Source organism: Diospyros lotus, chromosome 6 (assembly GCF_014633365.1).
Source record: "Diospyros lotus cultivar Yz01 chromosome 6, ASM1463336v1, whole genome shotgun sequence".
Lineage (NCBI taxonomy): Eukaryota > Viridiplantae > Streptophyta > Magnoliopsida > Ericales > Ebenaceae > Diospyros > Diospyros lotus.
In genome coordinates this window covers 11,069,887-11,088,595 of record NC_068343.1, presented here as the reverse complement: position 1 = coordinate 11,088,595, position 18,709 = coordinate 11,069,887, and the positions used below count along the sequence as shown (strand labels likewise).

Genomic DNA, 18,709 nt, shown 5'->3' with positions numbered 1-18,709 from the left:
ATATATTATTATTATGCTCCCAACGCATAACTCAAGTGGCCAACATCTAATAAGAATTAAAAAATTATTTATAATTTATCTCTTTTATTAAAATTGAGGAAGCGAGCGACAAAAAATCTAAAATAATAATTTTAAGATATATTATTATTATTATTATTATTATTATTAATTATTTTTAATTATTATAATAATAATAAAATTAAGTTTTAATAAATAAATTTTATTTTTAAATAAGATATATTACTTTTAGTTAAAATGATAACATTACAAATACAATATTTTTATTATTAATTAATTAATAAAATTATTTAAAATTAAAAATTATATATTTTATTTAAAAATAAAGTATACTTAGGACAATAATTATTTATTATTATTATTATTATTATTATTATGTAATTGATTTGATAAAGAAAAATAAAGAAAAGGAGCTGATATTTCTGCCAGCATCGATTCAGTTGGCGGGGAGCGGGCCCCACCGGGGGCAAGGAGCCTCGTGGAAAGCACAAGTTCTTCTCTACTAGCCAATATGTTTTCCTTTAATGTAATGCAATGTCTACTGCTTCCACCACCCTATCTATCCACCATCACCTCTCTCTCTCTCTCTCTCTCTGTATAATAATACCACCGCTGGAATCACAGCTCATCACAAGCCCCTCGCTGTTCCGAAATTCAACCACAATTCGCTGGAAAAACCCTAGGTTTACCTCCGGCCATGGATCAACGGGACAACGGGGATACCGCGCAACCCCATCCAATTCAAGCGTCGTATCCTCTTCAAAGGTTTGTGCCAACGATTGAATTCGTTCGCTTTTTGATTTCAGATCTTTGTGTAAGTTCATGGCCGTGCAAATTATGGCAGGCAAAGGCCTGAGGTGGAAGTGAAGGATGCGGTTGCTGCCAGGAAAGTTCAGAAGGCGGACCGTGAAAAGTTGAGGAGGGATAGGCTGAATGAACAATTTCTTGAGCTGGGACATTCCCTGGGTAAGAAGAAGCATGCTAGCCTTTGAATATCATCCTCTCTTGGTACTCGCGTGCTCTATATTCAAAATATCTTCTATCCTAAGTTCATTATGACAGTTTATTAGTTTCCTTATATATATTTTTTATTTTGAGTTTTGATAGGTATTTTCACTTTTGTTTCTTTTTTCCTCTTCCGTGAATTAAATTATCATTTCCCCGCGTTTTTTGTATTAAATTCTTTGTGCAAAGTTACTTTTGTTTTGTTCTTTGAAGGAAAGAGAAAAAGGAGGGGAAAATAACTGATTAAAGCAGTTAGGAATGCAACTATGTGCCATGCGGAGTAGGCTGATTACAGTAGCATAGTAGCGATACATACCAAGTGGGAGATACATGCACGACTGCAAAAGCTAGTTTCCAATTTATAGTCCTAGAACAGATAAGGCCTTGTGTTATAATAGGACATTGATCACTGGAGTGTGAGGAAGTCTCAATGTTCCTATAAAAGAAACATTGAAGTTACTGTTAGGGTTTTTTAAATAAATTAAGATGACACTACTCGAACCTCACCTATTAATTCTGTGTCCTGATATTGGTTCTAGAAGCTAGACATGAAGGCAATGGCAAGATTAAACAGCATTCTATGTACTTGGATCCAGAATGAACTGGGTAAGCTGAAAATAGAAGATGATGGAAAAATGGTGGATTTAGTTAGTTTTGGACCAGTGATCATGCTAAGATGACTAATATAGTTTATGTATAATCTTTCAGTTCAGGACCATGGCATAATAGTATAACATGTACTAAGACATTTCTGCTACTTCTTATATAGAGCTGTGTCCGTATAATTGCGTGAAGAGAAAAATTGGCCTACTTCTTATCTGTAGAGTTGTGTCTAAGTGTATGATGAGTAAATTAATATCCTAATAGAAATATACTACTTTTCTTCTACGCTTGCCCTAGACCACTACACCAAGTAGACCTGTGGCATCCCATATATACGGTTAAGATATCCAAAATTCCATCACTATTGCTTAATTAAAAGAAAATAAAAAACTAATTTACATAACTTTTGCACATCCAGCACAATAGGATATGCATAGCATCTTTAATCAACTCATCAGTTTGATCTTTAGCATTAATTGCTCACTGCTAAAGATAAAAAGATACCCTTAAAGAAATACTGCAAGACCAAATCAATGAACCAAAACTGATATTCATTATCCCCAATAAAGCCAAATAGAAAGACTTCACCTCAAACTTTTCATCTAGTGTAACTGAATAGAGAGAATCTTATCCCACTCCTAAACCTGTGGTAAAATAAACTAATTGCAGAAACTCCACAAATACTGCCCTGATCATGCAAGAATTTCCAAGAGTGATATCGCATTCCATGTGGCCACTATCAGTTAATTCATGACCTATAACTTTCACCTGCTTATGAGTTGCTAACTTGCCATGAAATAGGACCAATAGGTTGAAACAAAAGCTTCTTGCACCTTAGACACCCCAAAGGGCCATACTGTCTGTAAAACCAAAATTTCACCCTATCCCCCATTCCCAACTACCAAACTAGCACATACAGTCTTCCCGTATCAGGTGCCTTTCCACAATCCAATGTGACAGGAACAAAATCTTTGAAGTGCTATTGTCATTTCAGGAGGATCCATATTTTACCTGTATAACTCTTCTCCTATACAACAACAACAATATGCATCATGCTTGATAGTAAACCTCAACGTCCATTTAGCTAGGAGTGCTTTCTTGAAGATCTCATCCCCTAATGAGCAGGGGAGCTCCTAGAAAGTAGTGGGAATGCACGCTTGGTGTTCCATGGCATGTTGGACAAGGACATGTCTGATTGTTTATAACCTTTTCAGTAACCAAACACCAAGTGTATTACATAGTAATGCTAAAAAATAATAAGAAGAAGAATGTGAAGGTCAATTTTTTTAGATTTGATATCATAGACATGTTTTATAATGTAAAATAAAATGAAGAGATGTGTGTATACATGTACTAAATTTTATTAAGAAAGAAAACGAAATTGTTAAGTGTGTCATATCCGAATACTTTTGAAATTTGTGATATTGGTGACCAGAACCACATTTCGTTTCTATGCTTGTGTTGTGTCATCCACACGTAGCAGGATAAGGTTTAATATGTTGTTTCTTGTGTTGTGTTATATCCATGCTTAGTAAATCTCCAAGCTACCAATTGGAGACCACGAAAATCCTGGTTGGCTAGATGATAGTTGAACTCCTACCCTTTGGTCCTTTGGAACTCCCAAACAAAATCATGCCTATATATTCGTTAGCTTCTGAGCCATTATATAAGTGGATAAACTTGACAGACTAGTCTTACTAAGTCTCTTGTGATTGGATAAGTACTGACTGTTGGCACTTGACCAAACAAACTTTATCTAGAATCTTTCAATTATCACACCCATGCTGTCTTGGACATAGAAGGTGACATTGAGGACAAACAAAGGTAAGTAGCTTTTAAAGAGCTACTCTAAAGCCAATAATGGTCGCAAAAGATCTACATTGATATCTCACCCAAATTAATCAACTCATTTCAGGTTCACCTTGGAACCAGACATCACCTTGAAACACTAAAGCTCACAGCCAGGTGATGCTGGCTGGTTCCACCCCCATAAAGAATGTCAGTCCATAGGCATAGAAAATATGCAAGACTGCAAGCTTCTTATGCAAGCCCCTCCAGAACTTTTCCAAGATCCTCCCTCCATTCTCCCAATTATCCTACTTGGAACTTGTATAACCAAAATGAATAACAGAGCACATGAAGAATCTCATTGTCTCAAGCACCTAGATGTCCAGGAAAAAATTTGCTGGAGTCCCATTAATCAATGCAGAAAGTCAAAACTGTACGAACACAAAATCTACTTTCTCTGTCCATCTCCATATCCCATTCTCTCCAACATGCATAAGAACATCCTAGTTGATGTCATAATAGCCCTTTTTAGTTTTCAGCTTGCATGTTAGCCCTCAAATACCTCTCCTCATCCCCAAGCTCACTGTCTCATTTGCCACCGAAACTGCACCTGATCTGCCAAATACTCAATAGAATTATTTATGTAAAATCTGAGATTAGTTGACCTAAAGCCTCATTCATGTAGCAAAGAATGTAGCAACCATTTTATACACTATCGTAAGTATTCTAATACATCTGAAATCCTCAGCCTCTCCTAGAAATCAAAGCCATAAAGAAAATACTGTATGATTTTTTTCTAGCTTCGATCACTTCTTAGAAATCCCTAATATTCTTAGCCTCTTCTAGGAATCAAAGCCAGGAGCAATTGATATCCTCCTTAACTGAAGTCCATAATGGGCACAAAAAGCCACCATTGTACCACATTGGCTACATATTCTAGCAACATCCAAGGACTTACTGGCTGCAGATGCCACTTCTTAGAAACCACATTTCATTTTGTTCTTATTATATGCAGAAATGGACTGGCTGCTGACATACTGGCTTAGAATTAAAATTTAATACAAATTTACTTTACCCTCTATAATCTTGTGCACATCTGTCAACTTTCTGCCATCAGTCACCAAATAAGGTTGTCTCACCTGTAACCATTCCTAATTTTATTCTACTATATTCTATCTGACATGGACTTGGCTATGGATCTAGGATGCGGAATATGTGTAAATATTTGCCTCATCTAATTCTCTTGTTTAAGGACACAAGGATGCAGCTAAATTGTAATTTTTTAAACATTGTTTCCATTTACTTGATATAAAATTGTTTATAAATTAATATAAAACTATTTACGCTTAAAAAAGGAGATTTAAAATTTCATAGAAAATCTTCTTACTTTAAGTCAAACACATGTCCAATATCTATCCTCAAGTATTCTTTGTGCTCAGAACAATAACAATCACAAGTCTTAATGCCGCCAGGTGAGGTTGGTTATACAAATTCTAGATGTCCCACTATCTTTTCTATGGTCATATTCATAATGAGGCCATTTTTTAGGTCATGTTTAAAAGTTTTTGACCAAGCCTTGTTTGGTCCTTGTCTCCTTCTTTGCTACAAACTACTTTGTTTAGTCCACTCGCAAAATAGTTATTAGTTTTCTTCTCACATGTCCAAACCATCTTGGTCGCATTTTTTGTGTTTTATTTTTAATAAGCGCCACTTTAACCTAAATACAAATAATGGCATGGCTTCTCTTTTTTTTTCCTTGTATAGCCACACATCTACCATAACTACCTCATAAGGTGATCTTATAGCCATCCAATCAAATTCTCCTTTTAACTTTAGAGTGATTTTACAATCACATAAAAGTGCTAGACATATTTCTTCATTTTAACCATCTTGCCTTGATTCTAAATAAAATTCTCCATAATCTCCCTTTTTTTGAACAGTTGATCCAAAATATGTAAATTGTGTTGTATTGGGATAATTTGATTTTCAAGTCTCATAATGACATCATCCACACATTTTTACTGAGCTCACAGTCCACGTATTCAGTTTTTGACCTGATCAACTTAAAACCTTTGGATTGGAAAATATTTCTCCATAATTCAAGTCTATTTTTTATGCCTTATTTTGTCTCACCCACCAAGATGATATTGTTTGCAAATTGCATACACCAAGACAATTTTCTTAGATGTTCATTGTGTTCTATTACAAAAGCAAAAGAGCTAAGGGCTTGATGCAAATCCTTGATGTAATCCAATTGTAATTGGAAAGCCCCAATATCTCCTTTGTCTTAACACATGTCTCTACTTAGTGACGCATTTCAGCATTGTAATAATCATTATTCAATGTTTTTGGTGCTCTAGTGGTCAATAGAGCCATGGACACAATTAAGATGATTTGGACATATGATAAAAAGACATTAGGGAGACTCTTGTGAGGAGAGTGGATGAAATAAAAAAAAAAAATTGTAGTAAAAGGGATAAGAGGAACACTAAAAAGCATTTTGTAGGGAACTTTTAGGTATGATATGAGCTATAAGGGAGCCTTATAGAGATGATGATATAGATAGAGATGATTAGCTAGTTAAAATTTATATAACCAACCCCACCTAGTGAGATTAAGGCTTGATATGTTGTTATAGTGATCACTTGTCAATTTCTTGTCATTTTTCAACCGTTCAGTTTCTGCTTGCTTTACCTAAGTAGTTCCAGGATTGAGATAAACTCTGGTGAACAAAAAGGAAACATATGTTTTGGATTTTGGACTGCATTTGACTCCCAAACCACGTAATGGTGGAACTACTACCAAAATATTCAAAGGTTTTTTGGACTAGAAAACTGCTATATGTCGAACCTCACAGGGCTATATCACTGTTTTCCAACAGACCCCGATAGGCCAAAGAATGACAAGGGAACCATCCTCACTGACACAATCCAAGTGCTGAAGGACTTGACAGCCGAAGTCAACAAGCTAAAAGCTGAGTATGCAGCAATTTCTGAAGAGTCACGTGAGGTGGATGATTAATCTTCATGGTTAATTCTTAATTGTACTTCGATTGCTTTACAAATCTTATTGCTTTACAAATCTTATTATTGTGGTTGTGGTTTTAAACAGCTGACACAGGAAAAGAACGAGCTCAAAGAAGAGAAAGCATCTCTGAAATCTGAAGTTGACCGTCTTAATTTACAATATCAGCAAAGACTCAGAGTTATGTTTCCGTGGACTGCTATTGAGCCTTCAGTTGTAATGACGCCATCGTATCCTTATCCAGTTCCTCTTCCTGTTCCTACAGGCCCAATTCCAGTGCACCCAGCTCTACAGCCATTCCCTTTCTTTGGTAATCAGAACCCCAGCGCCATTGCTAATCCTTGTTCAACTTTTATCCCATATCCCAGCCCTGGTAATCATCACATCGATCAGCCATCTTACCAGTGTGCATCCTCTTCCCGCATTTCAAACAAACTGGATTTCAAGAGCAAGACATCTGATTGTTGTAGGGGCAGCAATGAGGAAAAAAGTGAGGATTCTAATGATGTGGTGACAGAATTGGAACTCAAAATACCGGGATCTACAACTCAGCAGGTTGGTTGGTTTTAGGGCAATCAGAATAGTGACATGTTGCAGAAATCTTCATTCGGTAACTTTGCTTGAAAAACGCAGGAGCACCCGGCAGAAGGAAGGAAGGGCAAGCAACCACAAAGGAAGGAGAAAAGCATTGTAGATGGATCCTCTTCGAGCAGGCATTTGTCCTCGCCAAGCTTCCAGGAGAGCTCCTCTAACAGCCTGGGGCATCCCGAAGTCCCGTAATTCAAAAGGTTCCTGGCTGCTTGGATTTCCCAACCTGCTAATAGTGCAACCATATGCCGACTCCTCGCATCAGTTGCATGAGGTCCTGAGTGCTCCCCCGGAAGACTGAACTATTTTATTCTACTTATAACTTCTACAGAGAGACAGTGATTGCTGCTGCTGCTGCCGTTCTCTGCTTTGCGCCAAGACGATCGGATGCTGGTTGGAGTCCACACTTCAATTTTATCTGAAGGTTTAAAATTGTAAACCAACAAAGTCTAAGAGCAGGTTGAGATGCAGGAAAAACAGCATGGTTTACAGCCGAAGTTCATCCATCTGTAAAATATTTGTTGTTCTAAACCGGGTACCCAAAACCTCAGCTTGGACCTGGTTGAGCCTGGAAGACCGTAATTAGTGAAAAATTTAGTGATGAAGAGTAATGGCCAGTTCTTACTCTTCCACTAGTACTCAATCCAATATTTGCCCAAGTGGTTTTGGTTGTCAAGAACATCAAACTGGCATTGTAGAGCCAACTGCTGTTTTGTGAAGGAAAGTACACATTAGGGGAAGGACCAATTATCCTTCGGCCACAGGAAAACTTTGTGAATGAAATTAGCTTTGTTTCTACTTGCCAATATTCCATGTAAAATTGAGAGGATATACAGTACCAATTCTGTATGATACCATATGGAGGCCGTAGTGTCATCTTTGGCGGCCATTCTTGTGTGCCCAACTGTTTCTACATTCAGACAGTAAATCGAGGTTCCATCTTCCAACATCATTTACAAGTGAATACAAAAATCCCAGGTAAGTAGATCTGATAGTAAGCATAAAATCTATAGAATCAAACCAAACCAACCCCAGCTAATGTGATAAAAAGCTCGTGATAGTTGCTGTATTTACAAGGTGAATGCATAAGCTCTAGAAGAAGCATTGCATTGAACTGTTACTGTTGCATAAGGAAGTGCGATAAAACAAGACGCAATTCAAAATACAGACAATTTTGGCATTTATAAATTTATTTATATGACAACTCCCACACAATTTTTGCATTTATAAATTTATTTATATGACACGTCAAATTTACGAGGTAGCAACGAAAAGACTAAAACCACTCCAAAAGGTAAGTAAAGGATGTACACTAACACAAGCAAGGTGGCCCAAGCCAGGCCATTTCCCCAAGCACCTCTTGGCGCAACCCATGGGCCTGCCAGAATTCCAAACCCTGTTTTTTATATCTCTTGAATTTCAGGAAAGGTCCAACAAAACGTGGTAGAGGCACCACCAGATAAAGAGACCTTTCAACAGCGTACAATCTTCAAGCGAATTTTTTTTTCAGAAAACTCTCTCTCTCTCTCTCTCTCTCTCTCTCTCACCCCCACCACCCTTCTCTCTCGAAAACTGGAACACCTTTCTGATCTATAGTTTATATTTTCCGGGCTTTTGGATGTCCACGTGGGCTATTAATGTTTCTGGAAGAACTCATGCTCGCTGTTCTTAGAAGCCTCCGGAATTCTGACAGACTGATCTTACCATCTTTGTCGATGTCAGCCTCTTCTAGAAGTGGGTCGATCGAGCCTTTTAAGCCTGTGTGCTGCAAGGCAATGGCTTGCTGTATTAGCTAGCTAGAAGAAACAAAAGACATGAGATGGGCTATGTTGGCGAATCCAAGCACTCAGTTCAGCAGCATGAACTTTAATTCGACAAATTTGTTCAAGACAGAAAAAAAAAAAATTTAAACGGATATAGAGAAGATATTGTATGCTAATGTAACTCAGAGAAAGCGATAAAAAATCAAATTAGAACAAATGAAAAACCAGGGTCAGAAAAATCCTTGTTATCTGATGATTCTATGATCTCCAAAAATTGAAATTTTAGCTTTAGCTGTTAGAAGTTCATGTCTTAGCAAGATCTTATGTAATATATAAATTCATGGCTTGGTTGGGTTGGTGAAGTTTAGAGAAGAAAGGATTCAGTTTACCATATCAAGGCCAACAGTATGCTTTGATAGTGAGGCAAGACAATGAATTAAAAAAGCATCAGCCAGGCGTCTAGTAATGAAGGCATAATAACTAACCATTCTAAGTTCCTCTGCGGTTATGTATCCATCTCTATCCACGTCAAATTTCTCGAAAGCAGCTTGTGACCTAAGATGCCACTTTTCTAAGTTATGTTCCTCTAATTGATGGACGTGTAAGGCTGCTGCAACGAACTCTGTCCAATCCACAAGTCCATCCGTGTTGCTGTCAATCTGCCTCAGGCAAGCAAATAAAGCCATCATTCAGAAAAGAAGCACTACTCGTGGTTACAACTTACAGAGACTTGATAGAAAAAAATAAATAAATAATCAAGAAACTCATTGGAAGATACACCGAGATTCTGAAATGTCACAGGAAATGGACATGCATCTTTGGAAAGATAGACTTACTGCTTGAAGAATCTCCGTCACACGTGATTCTTTCAATTTCCAAGGAATATCTTTAGCAAGAGCCTGCAATGAAACCAGTTATCCTAAGACGTGGGAAGAACTGCTTGCACGTATGCATATCAATTGAAAGACAGCTATTTTCTTCAAGACCGAACTTTCTACCATGAAAAATGTTGACGAGTACCTGTCTCATTTCTTCAAGACTGATAACACCATTTTTATCCACATCCATTGCATCAAACTGATCTCTCAGATCAGCCAATTCCTCTGGATCAATCGTGGTTGCTAATGCCTGCAATGCAATTGGTTGGCAAAAAGAAATGACTGCAAAGTTCTTTTCAGAAGAAGAACCATGATGTAAGGAATGAAAAATTACCTGAAGAGCAAACTGTTTTAGGCGACTGTACTTTACAAATTGCCGCATGTTTGATAGGACTGAGATATCCAGAGGAATCTCCAAGGCTTCCCCACCTTCTCTAACCCATGGGTGTGCTGGCAATGTTTTAGAAGGTCAGTACACTACATCTAACATAAGTTTCAAAAAGAATTAAGAATAGATAAGTAGATATTAACATGGTTCGGTCTTCAATGAAGGATGGCTACAGTACACATTTATGAACTCATGAAAATAGATAATAGCAAAAATAACTGCAATGTAGATACTGCTGCCTTGGTTCTCTTGCGTAAACAAATGCCTAATGGACAAATGCAGTTCCTTGTATCAAAGTGGATTTACCATCTTTATATAAATATATGTAGCAGTTCATTGTATCAAAGTGGGTTTTTCTACTTCATGTGGCATCTCATCGGTTGCATTAGATTAAAACTATACAGCATGTATCGCATGTTCCCAATCCGCCAAATCATGCTTAGGTTTCAGGGCTAAAACGTCTCCTACCATTGACCCAAGAATTTGACACTGATCTATAAAGAGTGGATATCAAGCTGAATGTGAGATGAACAAGTAACCTTCTCAAAGATGGTTTGAAGTAAAGCTCATCAATGTAAATTTTCCTTTGTGCCAGACAAAATAAAAAGCATTTTTTCTTCTAAAACATACATAAAGCTTGAGCTGCTGTAAGTCTTGCAAGAGGGTCCTTCACCAGCAGTTTTCTGACAAAATCCTTAGCACCACTGCTTATGGTAGGCCATGGTTTGCGACGAAAATCAGGCTTGTTCCTTAAGACCTGAAAAAATAGAAGGTAAATGGTATTTTATGTCAAAGAACAATAACAAAATCAAAAACAACATGACCCCACATTCCAAACACAAACATACAAAAATAGAAAAGGAAAGAAAGAACAAAGAAAAACCGTATCTCATGTTTTCCCCTCTTCATCTTCCCAGAATTTTGACACACAATTCAGCTTGCTATTAACTTTCAGACACGTTTACTTTTTTAAAGAGTTTTAACAGTTGTAGTAAAAGACATCTGAGAAGATTAAGATGGTTAGACATGTATTGATTTTTCTGGGTTGCTTAGCTAGCAGAAGCCGCTGATGTGCTACTCATTCTTTTCTTTATACTTCTCTTATTTATCAGGAAAAAAAATTCTAAAACAGGCTTGAAGTTAATCAACCCCAGCATAGAGGATGAAATTTTCTCAGCAAAAGAATAAGACAATTTGCCATGTTAAGTTATCATTTGCTTAAAAGCTTAAATTGCAAGGAAATAAACTCAATAATATGCATAAAGCTTTCCAACTCAAACAAAGGATAACATGACGGTGATAAGATATAGATCTTGATAGAACACTAAAAGCAGTAAAAATACTATGTCTTTGTGGAGTACCAACAGCAGCAGCAATAACCCTAATAGGTGATGTCAGCTACATGAATTCTAGACCTCCAGTTATCTCTATCCACATTTATATCCTTTATAAGGCCAATATATCATATGCCGTATTTGGGGGGTACCAATAAGATATATCTGTGGAGGGAACATGCAAAATACAAAACATCAATTATTTAAAGGAAATCGCAGAAAGAATGACTATGGCCAAAAATGTTAAGTGGTTAGTGATGTGAGAATGTTGCAGATAATCAAGCTCCAAGAACAGCAAAAATCAATACTTCAAGAAAGAGAAGAATAACTTAAATGAGAAAGCAAAAATCAATACTTCTAGTGAACATGAGGGGGAAAAGAAACACAAATAAACCAAAAAAAGAAAAACTCATCCTATATAAAGAAGTAATAGTAACAAATCTTTTAAAGTTAGGAAGCTCACCTCCTTGAATATACCATCCTCAGTTTTGTCCCAAAAGGGGCGCCTGCCACAGAGCAATATATAAGTAATTACACCTATACTCCAGACATCTGATTCTGGCCCTGACCTTCGTTTCAAAACTTCTGGAGCAACATAGTAGGCACTGCCAACGATATCCTGGAACTTCTTACCTGTATTTGTAATTTTATGCATGTAACGCTTCATGATCACATAGAAATTACCAGAAATGATACTTGCAAGGAGCTATGAAGACCTCCAAAATATGAGAGACCAAGTACTTAATCACAAACTTACTGAAAACAGAATTGACAGAAGGAAATAAATATGTGATGAGAAAGGACATGCCAAGTAGATTGCACCATCAAGTATTCCATCTTCAATACATAAGAGTTCCGACTCACCTGGTCGTATGAAGTCTGACAGACCAAAATCTGTGGCTTTCAAAGGCGAGTCCTCCTTGGTTGACTTGAAAAGAAAATTCTACAGCAAAGAAAGAGAAATTTAAATAAAATTAAAAGGATGTAAAGGAAGCACATTGTGTGACATAGTGCAGGCAACATAAGCCAAAATTCCTGCTCTGCTAATGAACTTATACCTCTGGTTTCATGTCACGGTGCACCAAACCATGTAAATGACATTCAGCTGCAACTTTAAGCATCTGCCTAACCACTACTGCCGCATCTTTCTCTGAATAACGACTATCTTTTCTGATTTGAAGAGAACAGTAGTAAGAACTATGACCACAGCTCTTATCTGTGATATAATAGGTAAACCACTGAAATCCAGCTAAATATATCCAAAAGAATAAAAATCTTACTTGGCCAAAATTCGGTCCAATAGCTCACCACCCTCACATAACCTGAAAAGAACAATGGATAGGAACCATGTATTAATCCCAAAGCAGCAAAACGAAAAAGAAAAGAAAACATGCATTCAAGGTGATCATTAATTCCCAACAGATAAATTGAGAAACAAGATATAAAAATTAGAGACCTAAAGAAAAGGCACATCATAAAAATGGTGAAAAAAACCGAGTGGTGGAATTACATGAAAAAAGCAAGTTGAGAAGCTTACTCCATGACAATATAGACATAAGAATCATCCTCAAATGCATTATAGAACTGAACAACATTCTCGTGGCCACCTAAGGCTTGCAATATTTTTACCTCCCGCTTAACATCTTCAACAGATATTGAATGAACCATCTGTCACCAAATAGACAAAATAATACCATTACATTACAACAACAATTACAAGCCTTAATCCCACTAGGTGGGGTTGGCTACACCATTATATTATCATATTTTATAATCCATAGTAGCTAATTAAACATACTAAAAGATAGCTAAACCTCAAAGTTTTGAACCCATTAAACTATTAAGTTTTCAAATTTTATCTAGGATCCCATCAATTCAGAAGGCAATACATACACCAGAAAATAGTCAAATCAAAAGAAAGACATTTTTTAAAGGGACGATTTCAGAAAACTACCGAGCACAGTTGTGAAAACCAAACTACCATCACAAACCCTGGAGTTAATTGGACCCCGCAAACTCAAACTTCTCTAATATTAATCAAGTTTGTGAGTATAAGAAAAGAAACTTGGAGTAGCCTTCCTGGTGATGATCTCCTTCGTCCCTTTTAGCTTCCCTAGTGTTACAACCCTCGGGTAGAACTCACCCTCAAAAGCTAGCTTTTCCAAAAGCTCTATATTAAGTAGCAACTAGCACTAAAGAAAAATCCCTTCATAAAGCAGGTGAAAAATGGTTCCATACAAAACATCAAACTTCTGTATGCATATCCAAACACAGCAGAGCAGACCAAGTCTCTGAAGCAAACCTTTGATTTCAGTAAATTTGCTTAAACATCCACCTACCATCCCCAATTACAGCTTATCATACCAGATGCTTCAGATCAGATCAAGCGATGAACAAAGGTCCAATAATCAGATAGAAGGACGAAGGATACCCGAAAGCCCTTTTAAGAAAGTTTGATTTAGAAGCCTAATACCAGAAAATCCAATGCTTCTTCTCCATCATTCAGCAGTAGTAACAAATCAGGGCAAAATATTCTTTCTTTAACCTTTAACTTCCATGAATCCCTTCAATCATCCAAGAGAAAAGCCAGATCATGGGCAATTAACTTCCAACAGACCAGTCCCCAATACGGAAATCAAACTCTACCCAGTAACCAACTTGCTTCAAATACAAAAGGGTGTTGGCGAGACAAAACCCAATTCGGGGAAAAATTCAGAGAGAGAGAGAGAGAGAGAAAGTACCTTATTTTTCTCAATTCTCTTGACAGCAACGCGATCTCCGGTATACTTTTCGATGGCAACGTAGGTGTATCCAAATTGACCGTGCCCTAACAATTTACCAATCGTGTACCGCTTGTCGAAATCCTTGGCGTACCCAAAATCGGTCCTTTTCCCGGCGGGAATAGCCCCGTTGTGCCGCTTCGCCTTTGCCGGCTGATAATTCCTCTGTTGCTGAGGATCCCTCTTGTTACCCTCCTGGCCTTTCTGCTGATTGTAATGCGGCCCATCTCGGTTCCGCTCTGTCGTCGTCGCCGCCGGCTTGGCGGCCTCTTTCCGATGCCGGTTAACGGTCACGGCGGCGGTGGTGGCGGGGGGGGTGGCGTTGCTGCTGTTCGAGCCACTAACCTTGCTGGTTGAAAAACAGCTCCCCATCTTCCTATTCTTGCAAAAAGGTCGAAACTTTTCAGAGGGTTGGAGGGATCGAAACCATCCAAATCAAATTTGCGAATGAAATCCAGTGTATCTATATGATGAAGCTGGAAAAATTAGACAACAAATAATTAATTAATAAAAAAAAAAAAGGAAGGGCGAGGGAGGGCGCGATGACGAAGAGGAAAGTTGGGAGCAGATAGAAGGAAGAAGGGAAGAAGGAGAGGGTGGGGAGGGGGAGGTGGTCCAGGCGCGATGGTCAAAAGAGACTTTTGAAGAACATCGACGACAACAACAACAACAACATCATCATCAACACAACACCGTGAATCAAAACAGGATGAAATGCAAAAAAAAAATGAAAGATACACTACGAGACGAAAGAGAAAGGGAGAGGTAGTAATCCAACCAACCTCCCTTTGCCTTTGTTCCCATTTGGAAGGACAGAAAATTCAAATATGGCATCGCAATTCATTCCCAAACCCAAACCCAAACCCAACCAAACAAACTATTATTATTATTAATTTCTATTTCATTTCTTTTGATTTGATTTGATTTTATGCTAATAAGAGTAGAATTGAGAAATATGCCCCCCCCCCCCCCCCAATCAAATCAATGGCAAATGAAAATGCGACACGTAGCTATTATTATTTATTGCCCCGGTAACCGCGTTAGGCGTATTCACATTCGTAGGGATTCTTAATAAATAATATTCTTTTGAATTATTCTAAAATTCAAATTTCACATTATAATAATAATAATAAACATCTTATATAAATTCATACGAGTCGTCTGCGCTCTATTTAGGGAGACATGTGAATTAAAAGTACAATTAGACTTGACTTAAACCAACTCCTCCCTCATCTCAGTCTTTCTTCCATAATGACTTTGCTTTTTTTTTTTTTTTTTCTCAACTATTTTATTTGTAATTACTAATTATCAATAAAAATTATATATTTTATTTTACTCTATTAAAATCGTAAAGCTTCAAGCTTTGATGTTTTCAACAATAAGAAATATGCATCAAAACTATTTTTTTTTTATTTGTATCGATAAAAAATTATTAAAATACTCTTTTTTTTAATTATATATATTATACTTTATTATTTTATTATATGCACATATAGATATATTCATAATTTTAAATTGATTATAAAATATTAATTGTAACCTGAATATAATAATGGAAACTGAGGCCTTTGGATCAAAGCCATCTTGTCCCAATAATGGAAAAGGTTGTAGTGAAGTGCCACAGTCCACGCGGCTCGTTGAAACAGCCAAGGCAGGCATTGCCATTCTTATTCTTATTATAAGACTGAGACTGACCCCTACAGGGGATAACGCGGCCTATAATAATAATAATAATAATAAATTAATGAATTGGTTCATCGCGTCGTCCTTTCACTTGTAAAAGCTAAAATGACAAGCGTGTTGTGTTCTTAACTGGCCTTATTAACTTCACATATATTATTTGTTATTATTATTATTATTATTATAAGTATATATATATGTTGAGTTGAGGGATGCGTATGTGTTTGGTATTATTATTGGCACGAATTAAATTAGAATTAAAATAGGCTTTGAAAGTTTCCTCCTCAATCCTCATGGGTGCTTTGAAGGTTTCTGAATAAAATTAAATTAGATGCCTGCAGGCAGGCAGGCATTTTCCCAGAAAGTAGTCGATCCGCCGGTTGGCTGCCTGGAAGGAATCATAGAAAATTAAAGCTGTCATCTATCTATCTGGCTGGGAGGGGGGGTGGGTAACTAAACCAAACCCCTCGCCACCGCATCTCTAATTAATTAGCTGTCTAATTAGCCTGTATGGCAGTACAATTGATCAAGAAGAAGGCACAAAGTATTTTTCGTGGTGAATTTTAAACTAAAATCAAGGATCGAGTTTCGCAAACGACAGCATGGGGTATCTCTCTTCAAAATGAGGGGACTCTTTGTGTGCGATGAACTCGGGTCTAACCATTGCGTCTGACTGAATTACAATAATTAACCTCCGCTCACGTCCTGTCGAACTGGATATAGAAGACGTGCGAGGTGAGTGATTTCACCTTTGGACCAATTAGCTGTCTAATTAAACACAGACCATTTCCAATTTCCAAATTCCCAATCTCTCTCTCTCTGTTTCTGTTTAAAATCATAAAGCTGCGGTGACAACTGACATGGCTTTAAAGTTGCGGTTTTGGTGCATCAACTTCTAAGAAGAAAATTTGATTTTTAAACTTAATGATGGGGTGGGTCTTACCAAGTCAATACTAATTAACGTTAATGATGATTACTGATTCTAATCTCCAGGAATATTATATATCATTTTATATGAGCTGAATAATTGAGTAAATTAGTGAGTTTCAAGCTTGCTTGACCCATTGTTAATTTCAACTACAATTTACGAGTCGGAATTTGAGAAAATTGGAAGCAGTCAAGCTAAACCCATACGTTAATAATGATGATTAAGAGTTGAATCCCGGGGCCAATTGGCTAACGAGTTTGTTGGGTTGGGAGAATGGAGCATGCATATTTTGACAGTTTTATTATTCATTTTGAAAGTTTAAATGGTTGAATTCCAAAGGGACAATTTATTTTACCTTTTTTTATTTCTAAACACATTCGAATAACGAAGAAATAAGAAAGTGTAAAATCTTTAAGCACGATATAAGATTTTAAGAAATTTCGTTTGAGAAATTTTGTGATAACCTTTCAACGTCTCTCTGATAAAATAAAAATTAAAAAAAGAAAACGAAGAAGAAATGAAATTTGTGTGCTAAATAAAAAGGAATGCTTGCAATTAAATCCACAGTCAAAGTTTCTTTTCATCCTCTCTCTCTCTCTCTCTCTCTCTCCCTGCCTAACTTTGCCTGTGCAATGGCAATGCTGTGAGTTCATGCTGTCAAAACTAAACAGCAGGCTAGGCCCATCCTTGGGAGTTGGGCCCATATACCTAACAATGGATCAGTAATATTGGGGCTGGTGGAGTGCACATTGAACAATACTTCAAAATTATGAAGTCAACAAGTGAATAAGTTGGACAAATATCTACATTCTAGTTGTTGATGCAGTATTATATAATGATATAATGATGTGTAGTCATACATTCATAACTTGGATATATAATAGTTGTCAATTGTTGACTAATAAAATTTAAAGTAGAGTTTATAATTAGTAATGTCATATAGTTAAATTATATATACATAAAAATATATCATTAAATCGTGATTACCATTGAAAATTGCAAGCTAAATTATGCTCTTAAAAGTTTCAACAAGACTAAATTAAGTTTTAGTTTAGTCTAACTTAACAAATTAAACTAAATTATGAACATGTTCCGAGCCAACATTTTTAAAAGGCTTAAGGGATAAACATGCCCTTCAAGTTGAGACTCATAGTCTTTTGTGTTCCTAAACTTTAATGGAACCTATCATGTCTCTCAAGTTCAAATTTTGCTCATATCTCACACAAAATCCCAATCGCGTGCGCATGACATACCCGCGCTTGGTCAATTCCTAATCCATAAGAAAACCCTCTCTTTTTCGTTAATGATATTGTCATATTTCCCAAACCCACGAGCTGTTCGTCTGGCCAATTACACCAAATCAAGGATATTGTCGTTTGTACATCCTCGAATTTGGTTCGTCTGTTCATTGGTCCTCAGTGGTCTGTTCATCATTTCACGAAGTTGGTTCGTCCGTCATTCCTCAGTGGTCGGTTGTCGTCGATTGAGTTTCGATGCTCAGTACTTTGTGTCGTCATCGATGAAAAGTCTGTTTGCCTATTGCTGCCATTAATTCATCACAAGGTTGTTGTTATCACTGATCCAGTAAACTACCTCTCGTGCATTCTTTGTAACTTGGGATTACTGCTCTTGCACAGTCTTCCACCATTTGTGCCCTCGATTTTGATAGAAAAGGTAAATCGTAAGTGAATGTTTTGTCTTATTACACAGGACAATGAATCGAACATACGACCTACTAATACGAATCTCAACTTATCGTGACCCAACTACTTAACATGTACCCTGGGGACGTGCATTCTCTATAACTTACCATCATATAGTGTTGATTTTATAATCTATTGTTAAGCTCAAAGATAAGTAAATATGATTTTGATGATAATAAAACTATTTTTATGATATAAATATATTTTTTATTCATGCAAAATATAAATT

General features: G+C 36.8%; 2 protein-coding genes across 3 annotated transcripts; one reads left to right on the top strand and one right to left on the bottom strand.

Moving 5' to 3' along the window:
* Positions 1–495: 495 nt before the first annotated feature.
* Positions 496–7,915, top strand: LOC127804945 (transcription factor bHLH121-like). Its single transcript, XM_052342063.1, has 5 exons — positions 496–783; positions 863–984; positions 6,296–6,423; positions 6,526–6,993; positions 7,072–7,915. The coding sequence occupies exons 1-5, from the start codon at positions 716–718 to the stop codon at positions 7,216–7,218; spliced, it is 933 nt and encodes a 310-aa protein (XP_052198023.1). The 5' UTR covers positions 496–715; the 3' UTR covers positions 7,219–7,915.
* A 299-nt stretch (positions 7,916–8,214) lies between these two features.
* LOC127804944 (calcium-dependent protein kinase 28-like) lies at positions 8,215–14,953 on the bottom strand. Of its 2 annotated transcripts, none has more exons than XM_052342061.1 (12): positions 14,131–14,953; positions 12,927–13,057; positions 12,670–12,711; positions 12,448–12,559; positions 12,254–12,332; positions 11,853–12,022; positions 10,686–10,812; positions 10,002–10,117; positions 9,810–9,917; positions 9,626–9,688; positions 9,275–9,448; positions 8,215–8,822 (listed from the first exon to the last, which is right to left on the bottom strand). In XM_052342061.1, exons 1-12 carry the CDS (start codon positions 14,539–14,541, stop codon positions 8,745–8,747), a joined length of 1,611 nt encoding a protein of 536 aa, XP_052198021.1. In that variant the 5' UTR covers positions 14,542–14,953; the 3' UTR covers positions 8,215–8,744. The 2 variants fall into 2 exon arrangements, with proteins under 2 accessions (XP_052198021.1, XP_052198020.1); XM_052342060.1 differs by having other exon boundaries at positions 8,215–8,791; positions 14,131–14,950.
* Between the last annotated feature and the right edge of the window lie 3,756 nt (positions 14,954–18,709).